The 17,037-nt window shown below is 46.9% G+C and overlaps 1 protein-coding gene across 2 annotated transcripts in view; it reads left to right on the top strand.

Moving 5' to 3' along the window:
• The window catches only part of KAT2B (lysine acetyltransferase 2B), a 296,390-nt gene that overhangs the window by 70,913 nt on the left and 208,440 nt on the right, over positions 1 to 17,037 (top strand). For both annotated transcript variants that reach the window (XM_078663996.1, XM_078663997.1), the window contains exon 2: positions 12,093 to 12,219. In XM_078663996.1, the coding sequence (XP_078520122.1) occupies positions 12,093 to 12,219 (127 nt within the window). The remainder of the gene's footprint in view (positions 1 to 12,092; positions 12,220 to 17,037) is intronic.

Below are 17,037 nucleotides of genomic sequence, written 5' to 3'. Positions count from 1 at the left end.
ATGTGCAGATATCACTTGTTAGATTTCTACTTCTATCACTAAATTACGTTACTGGATTTTATTCAGTGTGTAGAATCTATAATCTGTTTCTAAAACGTTGGACTTTCAACAGGGTGCAATTTTCACCTGTCTTAATCTATATATTACAGTCTTTCCTTATTTTTATTACGAATGGTTTCTTCTGTTCTTCTATTTTTCCATCTTTCGCTTTCTCTCCTTCATTTACCCGATTAATGGGGGTCAGAACTGTTTTGCATTGTCTTTAATGAATTATAACTTGTTTTTTCCTTCAGATACAATGTTAACAATTTTCAGATTTACTATGTATTTCAATTTATGAATTACTACTTGTTTTTTCTTTCTTTCTTATGGAATATTAAGAATCTTCCCCTTGGTTGATCCATATTATTATTGTAATTGCATAATTCTTTTGTTCTGTTTAAAAGGGGGAAGGTGATGTAGTGGTCTTAACATAGTAGGACTTGCTGCTCAGCCAGAGTGGAATGAGTGGAATGTTGGTGAGTGGTTAGAATGCTGTGTTTGAGTGTGTGAGCGTGAGCTTCAGTTGTAATCGGGCTGAGCAGCAAGCGGCTACTCCTGGTGGGGTCTCATCTGATTACTTACCATCTATCTTAATAAAGAGACCTTCCTTCTCTACACCTCGTCTTCTTCCAATTCTTCATAGAAATCATCTTATTACAAAGGCGAAGTTGCTTTCTTTACAGTAATGTAACCTGTTTAAAAAAGACTGGCTGTGACTTACTTTTGTTGTGCACTCGACTAAAATAATACCACCTTGATGATATGTTCCAGGTGGCTCATGGGGTGTGGATTTTTATTTGTGTGAATCTACTAATTTCACCTTAAACCCCTGCTTTGTCACCTTACCTGCTGTCGCTGCTCTGTCAGTCTCTACAGTGCATTCAACATGTCAGTCGCTTGTTTACTTTGCACTTGGCAGCTGCCTGCTTGTTTTCATAGCTGAGGAGTTGGCTTCGCCCTGTTTCTGGTAGATTAGGGTATTTCTTTCATATAATCTAAAAGGCCATTTGAGGTTGTGAAATGGTATCTGATTCCTTCCGTCTTGGCATGAGGCTTCCAATTGGACACCCCCACACTATTCTTAGCCGCATTGGCTCACTGCATGCCCTTGTGTGTATGGTGGCGGTATATTGAACAAGGGAACCCGTATTAGGTAGCAAAGGACCTTGGGTAATTAGTCATTTTGTGAGGAACAGTGGTCCTTAGCTTAAAGAATACAAATGGTAGAATTGCAAACATAGGCTTAAATAAGTGCCATGGCGTAGTTTTCCAATGTCCAGCCGGACAAGGAACTGTTTATTTATAGTATTATAGAGGAATTTCTAGATACGTGAACCAAGAATCAGGGCACAAGCCTGTACCAAGTTGAAAAAGACAAACAATCAAAGGAAAAAATAAAGATAGTTAGAGAGCAGGCAAAAGAGAGTTGGAGCGAGTGGCGGCTTGCTTTACAATCGAATCTTGTGCAAGCTCAAACCAACAGTAACTGCAATGATTATATGCAAATGAGGCATGCAGTACTATTAAAACAGTCGACGAACGTTTCGATCCCTAGCTCCTAATTTATACTGGGATCATCCTCAGGACAATTGTAAAGAAACTATTGCCTGAAACATTAGTAGCCTGTGGGAATAAACAGGGGAAGAAAAGAAGAGAAAAAAACATTTTACACAATAGTTATTACATTCTAAAATAAGCATGTCATCAACTTGTCCGTAATTGCATTACCGGTGCACTGGTGATTCTTTGAGCAATAGTGCGAAATCATGCAGGCGTAACGTCAGTGCCTGGTGAATAATCGCTCGGGTGACATTAAGAGCATCGGTGGGCCGTGGGTTACGGGAATAAGTGAACAAGTAGTGGCATATGGTGTGTCCCACTGCATGCCGACTGGGACATGTGATTAGTGCTGGTGAGAGCACACTAGGTGATCAGAGGATCGAGCTACGATGCCGGCTTAGTGGTGGGGGTGATCTAGCTGGCCTGTGGGGCATAACGATAATGCACCAAGATGTAAGGGACTCCGCGGAAGTTTACCTTCAATGAGTCGGCAGATTTTGAAGTCGTGAGTTCGCTCAATGGCGTAACCGGGCTGCAGCCCAAGCGAGCCGGGGTCGGCTTCTGGGGGCCGTAGAGCCTGAAAGGTAATCAGACCAACAGTTGAGGGGAATTAAACGGGGATTGGGGGTCGCGAGTCCGAGGGCATGCATATTACGGCAGGATTACCTGGAAATTGCTAAGTCGGGCTAGAATTGCGAAGGTGCCTCGTGGGCTGGAATTTCGATGAAGCCTCGCAGAGGGGTTCGGGTTAGAGCGCGGCTGCAGGGGTAAGGCGGTCCACGTCACATGGGTCCTAAAATTAAGCAATGGAGGGAATCAAGGGGAGCAAGGAGCCTTAGAGGCGCTTCGTGTGGAGTTAAGCTGAGCCCGCTTACCTTGACTGGAGCGTGCAGTGAGCTCGGTCGCGGGTGTCTCGCTCAATGGCAGAGTAGTGGACAGGCAACGCTAGCGATCTTATGTGACATACAGAGCGCAGACTATAGAAATAGTGAAGAGACTAGTCCGGATGGCCAGTCTTGTGTTTAGGCGCCATATTGGAGTGGTGAAGGGAGTGAGGGGAGTGAAGGTGATTGCAGTGAGGACGCGGCGGCCATTTCTAAAGTATGAAAAAGTGATACTACTAGCTAAAAACAGTGAATTATTACAAATAGTTATTCATCACGAGTAACCACTTGGTAGATAAAACATTTCATGATCAGACAGTTACTAATGTACATCGACGTGAGCAATTTCAACAGGGAATTGTTGAATTATGTCCTTCGTTCACTTAGTCATATGGTCAAGAGTGGCAATCACCTCAGGCTGGATTACATCTCACAAGGTGAGAGAGTGTTAAAGCAAGCTCGTCCAGTCTTCTGATCTGTTTAGTCCATCTTGAATGGAGTTGAACTGGATGATAGATTTGAGTTCCTCTTTGTTCAGTAGTGCTGCCATGTTGCCTCCCCTTGGTGGTAGTTTGAGTGACTTTAGGACAGTCCATTTTAGGTCATCTTCTGTGTGTCTTGCGGCTGAAAAATGTTCGACAAGGGGGGCATTTGGGGTGCCGCATCGAATACGGCTTCTGTGCTGTCCAATCCTGGTCCGAATCTTCTGGGTGGTCTGACCTATATACACTTTGAGGCATGGGCACTGAATCAGATAAATTACATTCTGCGTATTGCAATTCGAGAAGGACTGGCTCTTGACGGTAATGTTGTTAAACGTGAAGGTTTTGCCTTCAATTGTCAAATCACAGTTGTTACATCCACCACATTTTGCGTGACCAACAATGGGGGACAGACCCCATACAACATCAAGAGTGGAGGCTGTGGGTGCACAGGGTAGTGTTGCCCTGACCAAATGATCTTTTAGGTTCTTGCTTTTTTTGAAGGCAAAGATAGGTTTGTCAATGCTGAGAACACCTGAATTGATAATTGGCCATTGTTTTAATATTGCTTTCCTTAGTTTGTGCGAAATGGGCGAAAAAGTAGTAACGCGTGCAATGCGTTTCAGTTCTTTTTTAGGTTTGGGGGTCAGCAAAACTTCTCTGGGGCAATACCATGCTCGTTTCGAAGCATTCTTTACGATTTTACGAGGGTAGCCTCGTTCTTTAAGTTTGGAAGATAGAATTGCTGCCTCCTGAAAATAGTCGCTTTTACATGAGCAATTACGCCTTATTCTCAAAAATTGAGAATAAGGTAAGGAATCACGTAGGGCCCTAGGGTGATTACTACTATAGGCCAAGAGAGTGTTCTTTTCTGTCGGTTTACGATAGAGTTTAGTGAGGAGATGACCATCACAATGAAAAATTGTGAGATCTAAAAATGCTATAGAGTCATTGGATGTAGTGATGGTGAATGAAAGTCCAGAACAATTATTGTTCAGCCAGTGAAGGAATTGGCGCAGGTACTCGACGTCTTGTTTTCAGATAATGAAAATGTCGTCGATGTACCTGCGCCAAAATCCTATGTTGTCGAAGAAAGGGTTGGAGGGTGCAAGAATGACATTGGTCTCCAATTGGTCCATATAGAGCACCGCCAGATTGGGGGCAAAAATAGCCCCCATAGATGTCTCCTTAATTTGTTCAAAAAAGTCATTCTTGAACATGAAAAAGTTCCTGGTAAGGCACAGCTCGAGAAGCTGAAGGATGAATGTGGTGGGTACAGAGTGAGGGCGTGGTCGTGAGTCAAGAATTCTTTGAATTACCGCTGCATTATTGGTAATTCTTGCACCCTCCAACCCTTTCTTCGACAACATAGGATTTTGGCGCAGGTACATCGACGACATTTTCATTATCTGGAAACAAGACGTCGAGTACCTGCGCCAATTCCTTCACTGGCTGAACAATAATTGTTCTGGACTTTCATTCACCATCACTACATCCAATGACTCTATAGCATTTTTAGATCTCACAATTTTTCATTGTGATGGTCATCTCCTCACTAAACTCTATCGTAAACCGACAGAAAAGAACACTCTCTTGGCCTATAGTAGTAATCACCCTAGGGCCCTACGTGATTCCTTACCTTATTCTCAATTTTTGAGAATAAGGCGTAATTGCTCATGTAAAAGCGACTATTTTCAGGAGGCAGCAATTCTATCTTCCAAACTTAAAGAACGAGGCTACCCTCGTAAAATCGTAAAGAATGCTTCGAAACGAGCATGGTATTGCCCCAGAGAAGTTTTGCTGACCCCCAAACCTAAAAAAGAACTGAAACGCATTGCATGCGTTACTACTTTTTCGCCCATTTCGCACAAACTAAGGAAAGCAATATTAAAACAATGGCCAATTATCAATTCAGGTGTTCTCAGCATTGACAAACCTATCTTTGCCTTCAAAAAAAGCAAGAACCTAAAAGATCATTTGGTCAGGGCAACACTACCCTGTGCACCCACAGCCTCCACTCTTGATGTTGTATGGGGTCTGTCCCCCATTGTTGGTCACGCAAAATGTGGTGGATGTAACAACTGTGATTTGACAATTGAAGGCAAAACCTTCACGTTTAACAACATTACCGTCAAGAGCCAGTCCTTCTCGAATTGCAATACGCAGAATGTAATTTATCTGATTCAGTGCCCATGCCTCAAAGTGTATATAGGTCAGACCATCCAGAAGATTCGGACCAGGATTGGACAGCACAGAAGCCGTATTCGATGCGGCACCCCAAATGCCCCCCTTGTCGAACATTTTTCAGCCGCAAGACACACAGAAGATGACCTAAAATGGACTGTCCTAAAGACACTCAAACTACCACCAAGGGGAGGCAACATGGCAGCACTACTGAACAAAGAGGAACTCAAATCTATCATCCAGTTCAACTCCATTCAAGATGGACTAAACAGATCAGAAGACTGGACGAGCTTGCTTTAACACTCTCTCACCTTGTGAGATGTAATCCAGCCTGAGGTGATTGCCACTCTTGACCATATGACTAAGTGAACGAAGGACATAATTCAACAATTCCCTGTTGAAATTGCTCACGTCGATGTACATTAGTAACTGTCTGATCATGAAATGTTTTATCTACCAAGTGGTTACTCGTGATGAATAACTATTTGTAATAATTCACTGTTTTTAGCTAGTAGTATCACTTTTTCATCCTTTAGAAATGGCCGCCGCGTCCTCACTGCAATCACCTTCACTCCCCTCACTCCCTTCACCACTCCAATATGGCGCCTAAACACCAGACTGCCCATCCGGACTAGTCCCTTCACTATTTCTATAGTCTGCGCTCTGTATGTCACATAAGATCGCTAGCGTTGCCTGTCCACTACTCTGCCATTGAGCGAGACACCCGCGACCGAGCTCACTGCACGCTCCAGTCAAGGTAAGCGGGCTCAGCTTAACTCCACACGAAGCGCCTCTAAGGCTCCTTGCTCCCCTTGATTCCCTCCATTGCTTAATTTTAGGACCCATGTGACGCGGACCGCCTTACCCCTGCAGCCGCGCTCTAACCCGAACCCCTCTGCGAGGCTTCATCGAAAGTCCAGCCCACGAGGTACCTTCGCAATTCTAGCCCGATTTAGCAATTTCCAGGTAATCCTGCCGTAATATGCATGCCCTCGGACTCGCGACCCCCAATCCCCGTTTAATTCCCCTCAACTGTTGGTCTGAATACGTTTCAGGCTCTACGGCCCCCAGAAGCCGACCCCGGCTCGCTTGGGCTGCAGCCCGGTTACGCCATTGAGCGAACTCACGACTTCAAAATCTGCCGACTCATTGAAGGTAAACTTCCGCGGAGTCCCTTACATCTTGGTGCATTATCGTTATGCCCCACAGGCCAGCTAGATCACCCCCACCACTAAGCCGGCATCGTAGCTCGATCCTCTGATCACCTAGTGTGCTCTCACCAGCACTAATCACATGTCCCAGTCGGCATGCAGTGGGACACACCATATGCCACTACTTGTTCACTTATTCCCGTAACCCACGGCCCACCGATGCTCTTAATGTCACCCGAGCGATTATTCACCAGGCACCAGGCACTGACGTTACGCCTGCATGATTTCGCACTATTGCTCAAAGAATCACCAGTGCACCGGTAATGCATTACGGACAAGTTGATGACATGCTTATTTTAGAATGTAATAACTATTGTGTAAAATGTTTTTTTCTCTTCTTTTCTTCCCCTGTTTATTCCCACAGGCTACTAATGTTTCAGGCAATAGTTTCTTTACAATTGTCCTGAGGATGATCCCAGTATAAATTAGGAGCTAGGGATCGAAACGTTCGTCGACTGTTTTAATAGTACTGCATGCCTCATTTGCATATAATCATTGCAGTTACTGTTGGTTTGAGCTTGCACAAGATTCGATTGTAAAGCAAGCCGCCACTCGCTCCAACTCTGTTTTGCCTGCTCTCTAACTATCTTTATTTTTTCCTTTGATTGTTTGTCTTTTTCAACTTGGTACAGGCTTGTGCCCTGATTCTTGGTTCACGTATCTAGAAATTCCTCTATAATACTATAAATAAACAGTTCCTTGTCCGGCTGGACATTGGAAAACTACGCCATGGCACTTATTTAAGTCTATGTTTGCAATTCTACCATTTGTATTCTTTAAGCTAAGGACCACTGTTCCTTGTGTGTATGGTAGCAGGTCCATTCTATAGGTTTAACACTACTTCCTAGCATAACTACCCCATTCTGTGCTCTACTGAGCACAGCCGAGGGAACCATCATCTGTTTCCATTTTACTCTCCACCAGAACTTGAGCATGCTGTGACTTACTGTTTATGGAAGAGGGCCCCGTCCATACACTTACACGCTACTGTCCACAACTAGAGCATTCTGTGACTTACTGCGCATGGGAGAGGGCACCGTCCATACGCTTACACGCTACTGTCCACAGCTAGAGCATTCTGTGACTTACTGCGCATGGGAGAGGGCACCGTCCATACGCTTACACGCTGCTGTCCACAACTAGAGCATTCAGTGACTTGCTGCGCATGGAAGAGGGCCCTGTCCATATGCTTACCCGCTACTGTCCACAACTAGAGCATTCAGTGACTTGCTGCGCATGGAAGAGGGCCCTGTCCATATGCTTACCCGCTACTGTCCACAACTAGAGCATTCAGTGACTTGCTGCGCATGGAAGAGGGCCCTGTCCATATGCTTACCCGCTACTGTCCACAACTAGAGCATTTAGTGACTTACTGCGCATGGAAGAGGGCCCGCCCGTACGCTTACCCGCTACTGTCCACAACTAGAGCATTCTGTGACTTACTGCGCATGGAAGAGGGCCCGCCCGTACGCTTACCCGCTACTGTCCACAACTAGAGCATTTAGTGACTTACTGCGCATGGAAGAGGGCCCGCCCGTACGCTTACACGCTACTGTCCACAATTAGAGCATTTAGTGACTTGCTGCGCATGGAAGAGGGACCTGTCCATATGCTTACCCGCTACTGTCCACAACTAGAGCATTTAGTGACTTACTGCGCATGGAAGAGGGCCCGCCCGTACGCTTACCCGCTACTGTCCACAACTAGAGCATTCTGTGACTTACTGCGCATGGAAGAGGGCCCGCCCGTACGCTTACACGCTACTGTCCACAACTAGAGCATTTAGTGACTTACTGCGCATGGAAGAGGGCCCGCCCGTACGCTTACACGCTACTGTCCACAATTAGAGCATTTAGTGACTTGCTGCGCATGGAAGAGGGCCCTGTCCATATGCTTACCCGCTACTGTCCACAACTAGAGCATTTAGTGACTTACTGCGCATGGAAGAGGGCCCGCCCGTACGCTTACCCGCTACTGTCCACAACTAGAGCATTCTGTGACTTACTGCGCATGGAAGAGGGCCCGCCCGTACGCTTACACGCTACTGTCCACAATTAGAGCATTTAGTGACTTGCTGCGCATGGAAGAGGGACCTGTCCATATGCTTACCCGCTACTGTCCACAACTAGAGCATTCTGTGACTTACTGCGCATGGAAGAGGGCCCGCCCGTACGCTTACACGCTACTGTCCACAATTAGAGCATTTAGTGACTTGCTGCGCATGGAAGAGGGACCTGTCCATATGCTTACCCGCTACTGTCCACAACTAGAGCATTCTGTGACTTACTGCGCATGGAAGAGGGCCCGCCCGTACGCTTACACGCTACTGTCCACAACTAGAGCATTTAGTGACTTACTGCGCATGGAAGAGGGCCCGCCCGTACGCTTACACGCTACTGTCCACAATTAGAGCATTTAGTGACTTGCTGCGCATGGAAGAGGGCCCTGTCCATATGCTTACCCGCTACTGTCCACAACTAGAGCATTTAGTGACTTACTGCGCATGGAAGAGGGCCCGCCCGTACGCTTACCCGCTACTGTCCACAACTAGAGCATTCTGTGACTTACTGCGCATGGAAGAGGGCCCGCCCGTACGCTTACACGCTACTGTCCACAATTAGAGCATTTAGTGACTTGCTGCGCATGGAAGAGGGACCTGTCCATATGCTTACCCGCTACTGTCCACAACTAGAGCATTCTGTGACTTGCTGCGCATGGAAGAGGGACCTGTCCATATGCTTACACGCTACTGTCCACAATTAGAGCATTTAGTGACTTACTGCGCATGGAAGAGGGCCCGCCCGTACGCTTACCCGCTACTGTCCACAACTAGAGCATTTAGTGACTTACTGCGCATGGAAGAGGGCCCGCCCGTACGCTTACCCGCTACTGTCCACAACTAGAGCATTCTGTGACTTACTGCGCATGGAAGAGGGCCCGCCCGTACGCTTACCCGCTACTGTCCACAACTAGAGCATTTAGTGACTTACTGCGCATGGAAGAGGGCCCGCCCGTACGCTTACCCGCTACTGTCCACAACTAGAGCATTTAGTGACTTACTGCGCATGGAAGAGGGCCCGCCCGTACGCTTACCCGCTACTGTCCACAACTAGAGCATTTAGTGACTTACTGCGCATGGAAGAGGGCCCGCCCGTACGCTTACCCGCTACTGTCCACAACTAGAGCATTCTGTGACTTACTGCGCATGGAAGAGGGCCCGCCCGTACGCTTACCCGCTACTGTCCACAACTAGAGCATTTAGTGACTTACTGCGCATGGAAGAGGGCCCGCCCGTACGCTTACACGCTACTGTCCACAATTAGAGCATTTAGTGACTTGCTGCGCATGGAAGAGGGACCTGTCCATATGCTTACCCGCTACTGTCCACAACTAGAGCATTTAGTGACTTACTGCGCATGGAAGAGGGCCCGCCCGTACGCTTACCCGCTACTGTCCACAACTAGAGCATTCTGTGACTTACTGCGCATGGAAGAGGGCCCGCCCGTACGCTTACACGCTGCTGTCCACACTAGAGCATTCCGTGACTTACTGCGCATGGAAGGGGCCACGCTACTGTTGACAAACTGAAAAGTTGACAAATATGGGGGAAAACGTGATTTTATACCACTTAGAAGTACTATTAGAAATCTGAGATGAGTTACACTTGTTTGGCATTTGTTAGCAGTGGCAAACGAGCATTATAACCTTGCGGCATTAGAAAACCTTTCATAACAATGGGTGGGATTACATGGCACATGTACACGATTAACTTTGAGTTGGGCCTGGCTTTCTGGATCAAATACTGCGGATATATCTGCAACCAACAGAGTGTAAAGACCGGTCGAATCTGTCTGATAACTGGAGGGTTGAGAGAAGAACCAAACAGGGCTCTCCGCTCTCTCATCTACTTTGTGTCTCATGCAGTCGAGCCACCGGCATGTCATCATATATACTCCAGATTTCAGACCATCCTGACCAAAGCATGTCTACTCAGGGAATTTAATGAGGAGAAAGGATAGGCCAGGATGGAGGCAATGAGTTTATTAATGATTTTATTAGCTTTTTTTTTTTAAGTTTTATGTAGCGCGAACTAGACCCGAGACATCGGGTATCAGAGCGCTTTACATGAGCACCAGTTTCGTTACATGAGGACACATTCATTTTTTGTTCGGCACGGGGAGATGAGTGATTTGCCCAAAATCACATGTTGAGCGTTGTTGCCGAGACTCGAACCCGGTTCCCCAGCTTTGAGGTCGATCGCTCTAGCCGTAAGGCTACATCCTCTCCCCAAACCAGGTACATTGAAACCAGGTACCACTTGGCAGGAGCCTCGACCTATAGCCATGGGTGTACTGGACAGAAGGTTGAGGTTGCCAGTCTTGGAGTGCAAAAAGAGAGGAATGATGAACAGATGCCCTGCTGGGAAAGCTTTGTACTGTGATGTGAATTGTGGTTGAGAGTTATATTAATGTATTAATCTTAGTCATGCCAGCTTTTTACTGCTACAGATGTTTGATACTATATTTTCTCAGACTTATGTTGATTATAACATTAAATGAAAGGGAAATATAGTTTTAAAAAACATTCGTAAATATGTTTGTATTTTAAATTCAGTAATTGGGCTTACGTAGGCAAACAAACTAGATTTTGCAGGGAGATAGAATACGTTTTCTCTGAAACAATAGGTGTCTGCTTCAATTTCTAATAGTTGTTTAAACGCAGCCATGCTTGTTATATTTGTATTGCAGACACAGGCCAGCGACAGTGTTTCTTAGGAAGGCTTGCAGTGGTCTCTGAAAGTTATCCATTACGTGGATCGGAAAGGTGTAGGGTGGTTGCGAGCCACATGTGCGGGTCTACCATAGCTTTGACTCAGCGTGCATTATGCCACGGTCTGGGATTTTCCATGTGGGATTGGAGGTGTTGCCGGCCATTGTTTTGATGCAGGAACAACAGGCAGAACCTCTGGCTATGGTGTTTTATGTGATCTTGGAGTTGAGATTAGGCAGGATGTGTACTAGAGGGGTTGCAGAGGCAGTGTCTGCCTTTTCAGGTATCTTCTGAGGATTGCGGGTACCCAACATATAGGATGGTGACGGTGTCAGGCCGGTCCAAGAGCCAGGAGCAGTAGGTAGAGACTCATCATAGCTTTTCAAAGAGGAGCCTTTGTTTGTGGTGATTTGATGTTGAAGTTGCTTTTGTCCATGACGATGAACATTGGCCCTCTCCTTTGTGGTCAGAGTTTTAGGGATTCCCGGTGCCCCTGCAGGGTGGGAGCGATTATAGGTATCCTCCATTAACTATTGTAATATTTCGCTTGTTGTTGAGGCAAAATGTCTACAGCCAGTTTATATGCTTGAAACGCATCATTAGTGTGCCTCAGGGTTGGCAAAGGTGAGAATGGGGCTGAGTCCTATTTCTGTCCACAGGCTCCAATACTAAACTTTTTCAAAATAAACAAAATTGTTGGTAAAAAACACTGCTCTGTTTTATAATTTGCATTATTGAAAATGAATAATATGCAGGAAGGTTTTGTTGGCTGTCCTGTTTGCTTTATGCCCGATAGTCCACGGGCGCTGTTGCGCATCAATGGATGTCAAAGCCTGAAGGCATTTTTGATGTTTTCTGGCCAGCAGTTCTCATGTCTAATGGACGTGCCTGTATTTGTACTGTATTTAAAGGCTCCTTGCATTGCACTTTTTAAATATTGTTTAAAATGTTGGTTTCAGGCTGAGGAATCGTGTAAGTGCAATGGCTGGAAGAACCCGAACCCCCCTCCGACTCCTCCCAGGGTGGATCTGCAGCAGATCGTCATCAGCCTCACGGAGCCATGCCGCAGCTGCGGTCATGCGCTAGGTAAGCAAAGTTTCCGTTATTTACGTTGGTGTAGCATACACAAATGGTTTCTACTTTAGATCCATACTACAAGACGGTGAGATTCGTTCCCACGCCTAAGGACTGCTAGGGCGACCTCTAGGTAGGAGGACCGCTTTCTTAGCACTGGATCAAGGTCTACAAAGGATGCCAAAGCTCTTGGTAAGATGTTCCTCTTCATCAATGCATTGGGACATTTTGCCACCACTCCGGGGTCATCACAAAACAGTTTAAGAACATAATGTTCCTATCTGCAAACATAGATTCAACTAATTGACACAGTTGTGAAAAGCAGCAAAGATGACCTTCAAGGGAAGGCCATCAAGAATAGGAACATATCTGAACGCAACAATATTAACCACCAAACACTTGTATTATAGCACCTATCACTTTTTATTTACTACGATGTATAGCACATAATTCGAAATCTAGGTCTTTCATCAGGATACGTTATTTTGCACATTCTTTAATGTAGCACAACTGGCCGGAGGCCAATCCTTGCCCTATGACCATCTCCAAAGCTGCTGAAAATACTTAGTAACAGAAATCCATGGTTAGATATCTCACGGTGCTCTCCTTCCTATCCGTTGTGTGTAGTGTTTTTATAAATATAGATATATATTTTTTTGGGGGGATGGGTTCCCTGGGGGTCAAAAACGGCTTGGGGGGGGGGGGGTTGTGCACCCCCACTCTTAAATATACCCAGTCTATGGGTTCCCCGGGGCCCTAAATGGGCTACTGACGCTGCCCATCCCATATATAGATTATAAAATGGTGGCATACATTTTATTTTTAAATTGTTTTGTAGTGATCCCGTGGTACACCCATGGGATCGCTGCAAAATGTGCAATTTTTTAATGTATTTAGGCCCATGGGGGGTGGCGGGGGGCAGGATACCCTTACCCTGAGAGATATATATATATATATATCTCTGCATATCAGGGTATAGATATATATAGATATATATATCACTTCCAGCTAGAAACCACAGCACTGTATACTCGGCTACAGTATAAACTTTCTTTATTTCATCTATATTATATTTTAATAATCAAAGCAGATGGACGGTAGCTATATATTCATATATATTTATATTTTAAAGGTCAAGATAGGGGACTAAGTCCCAGAGTCCTGTGATGGCTGCCAGAAACTTTTTTCTCATGTTACTGGCAGCCAATCAAAGCGCTCGCTGCCGCAGAGTATGTCTCGTGGGAGTGAGATGGCCTAAGGGTGAAAAAAAGCTCCCTGCGCCAATCAGAACTCTCTGTTTTTAAATTGGCGGTACCGCAAGACTCTCATGGACCCAACTGTCCAGGTATACACATTTTTTTCTGCCTTATTTTCAGAAAAACTACTGGACTGGTTTACACCAAATGACAAAAAGCACAATCTGCGGACCAATATTTGGCTAGCTTCCTGCCAAATATGGTGTAAATCCGTTCAGCACTTTTTGCGCTAGAGTCTATGGAAAAATGCTTGGAGATTTTGCAATTTGGGACCTTCCATTTTTCTGGCACCTGCTTGACTGATCACCCTGTGATCACCCTGAAACTTTCCAGGAAGGAGCTATGGTGGATTTGCTTTTTTGTTGGGGGTGTGGGGGGAGGGAGATTTGTGAAGATTTGTTAAACTGGGCCAAGGTTATTTGCAAACTAAAATAAGCATTTACAATGCAACGGTCTCGCCTTTGCAAAAGTTAGAGCTATTGGCATTGTATTTATTTTTATTTTTATTTTAACAGTTTTATATAGCGCGAACAAGATCTTCGCAGATATCAGAGCGCTTTACATAGAAGGGTACATGAGGGAACATAGTCAAACCAATAAATCAAGCTTTACATAGAAGGGTGCATGGGGGAACAGATTTTGCAATTTGGGACCTTCCATTTTTCTGGCACCTGCTTGACTGATCACCCTGTGATCACCCTGAAACTTTCCAGGAAGGAGCTATGGTGGATTTGCTTTTTTGTTGGGGGTGTGGGGGGAGGGAAATTTGTGAAGATTTGTTAAACTGGGCCAAGGTTATTTGCAAACTAAAATAAGCATTTACAATGCAACGGTCACGCCTTTGCAAAAGTTAGAGCTATTGGCATTGTAAATGACAGTTTTTTTAAATTTATGTGTTGGTTTTCAAAACAGATAAATAAATGGCATCGTCATTTACAATGCCAATAGCTTAATCTCCCGCAAATGCGAGACCTATTGCATTTGCACCCACACACACACAGAGCCACACACACACACAGAGAGCCACACACACACACACACAGAGCCACACACACACACAGAGCCACACACACACAGCCACACACACACAGCCACACAAGAGCCACACACACACGAGCCACACACACACACACACAGCCCCCCTCACACACACAGAGCCACACACACAGAGACACACACACACACAGAGCCACACACACACAGCCACACACACACAGCCACACACACACACACACACACACACACACAAGAGCCGCACACACACGAGCCGCACACACACGAGCCACACACACACGAGCCACACACACAGAGCCACACACACACAGAGCCACACACACACAGAGCCACACACACACAGAGCCACACACACACAGAGCCACACACACACAGAGCCACACACACACACGCACGCACACACACACACACGCACACACACACACACACACAGAACCACACACATACACACACAGAGTCACACACACACACAGACAGAGCCACACACCCACAGACAGAGCCACACACACACACAGCCACACACCCACAGAGCCACACACACACACACACACACACACGCGGGCGAGGCTCTGCCGCGGTCACTCAGTCGGAGGAGAGGTTGGGGGTTCCGGGTGAGTGCAGGACATCTCTCTAGCTCGCTCTGGTGTGAGCTGCCGGGGGTGTGTCCGGACTGTCCTCTGGATGGGGCGTACTCACGTGACCCCCCTCAAAGGCTGATAATCTCCTCAGGTCTCTTATGTCAGCCTCTTTCCGAAGTCGAGAAAGATCCCATTGGCAAACTGAGGAGGAAGGCGCCCAGCCTCTTAAAGGGACAGGCCGGGTGAAATGCGGAGCCTTTGACAATCATCCACTTATCTCCAAACATCAGGGAGCTGCTGAAATGGGCGCTGCAGTGAGTGCGGACAATGAAACATAAACAAAACTAATGAATAACTACACAAAAGAAAGAAAGGCGCAGACTGCAGACCGCCCAGAAACCATGGGGTTCACAAAGAGACCCAATGGGCGTGAGATTGGCTCCGACGCCAACAGCCCCACCCCCAACCACGGGTCCCAACCGGACCCGGACGGCTTCACCACAGCCCCACCGGCCTTGTATAAAGTGGTCTAGCATGTCACTGATCCCTTCCCCGACTCTCTCCGCCCCAGCCCTACCGGCTTTTCACAAACAAGGTAGCATATATGACTCCCCATAGTCCTACCGACCTAGCCTGTATACAGTAGCCTGGAGTGTAACTGATCCTAATTTTTGCAGCCCCAGCCCTGCAGCCTTTTCATTGAGAACTCACTGACATGGGACAGACTCCTGCCCAGCCCTACTGGCCTTGGTGAAAAGAGACCGAAAAAACGCCTGTCTCTTCCCCCGCCCGACCCGCTTTAAGAGGCAAGCTCACAGTGTGAGCTGTCTGTGAATTCACGATTCCTCCTTCGTGTGCAATGGATGTGATTAAAGGAACTTTGCGAGGCCAGGCCTGAGACATTAACATTAGAGGCCCGGCCTGAGACATTAACATTACAGGCCCGGCCAGAAAAATTAACGTTAGAGGCCCGGCCTGAGACATTACCATTTCAGGCCCGGCCTGAGACATGCTCTGGATGCGCTGGGATTCAAACAGAGACTGAGGAAAGGGTGCCCCCTGCTGGAGGAAACAGCAGCCGTGTTTAAATATTAAACTCTGCATTGTACACATCCTTCATGTCCTACTGGAGATGTCAGTCAATACAATTCCAGGATTCTGTCTTGGATCGAGGCATCTGTGGCACCGCCCTTGCCGTAGAACAGTTTGTGTACAATCTGTGCAATGACTGAGCGTGCAAGCCCCGCCCCTTCTTGTAATAAAGAAATAATACTTGTGTCAGTTTCTTTCCGTGTTCACACGTCTGTGTTCAGACGAGTCTTCGGGCCCAGTTTCATCCTCTGATCAAACAATGGTGTCCCTCGAAGCCCCTCTTAGCACCAAGAAGCAGCTCCAGTAACAGCGCTGCATGCGTCACGGGAGGCCCTTTAGGAATCATGACGCCAGACCTTATATCCTCGCGGCATCAAATCTAGATATAATCAAACGCAGCGCGATTGCTTTCCTTCTAAACTCTGACGCCTTCATTCACACGCACACAGGCCAGCAGGGCTGGGGTTACTGCCCGAGCGCACGCCCCTCGCACATTAGTGTGAGGCGTAGAGGAGTCTGTGGTCCTGATGTAGTCCCTCACTCAGACCCCTGCGAGCCTGCACTGACGGCGGAAGGATATTAATGTAGGGTAAAGGACACCCGGTGGAACCCAGGGCGTGAGGCGGCAGGGAGGATACCGGCGCAACAGGTTCCTCCAGAGTTGCAAGTGAAGGAACTGCTCATATCCTCCTCGAGCGCCTCATTTCAACCTTTGGTAAAGCGCCGTGTGTCCTTGGTGAGGAGCACGAGGTGGGTTAAGACGCCTGGGTTCAGAGGCAGGGAGTGACGTGTCACGTGGCCTCACCTCTGATCTCGAGTTGTGACCACGAGGCCTACCCCCAACCCCCACCCATGGGACACCCAGTGAGTGCTGGTCGATGTGCCCGCTG

Source organism: Lissotriton helveticus, chromosome 10, assembly GCF_964261635.1.
Source record: "Lissotriton helveticus chromosome 10, aLisHel1.1, whole genome shotgun sequence".
Taxonomy (NCBI): domain Eukaryota; kingdom Metazoa; phylum Chordata; class Amphibia; order Caudata; family Salamandridae; genus Lissotriton; species Lissotriton helveticus.
The sequence above is the reverse complement of the archived record's forward strand: the minus strand, read 5'-3'. Positions and strand labels throughout refer to the sequence as shown.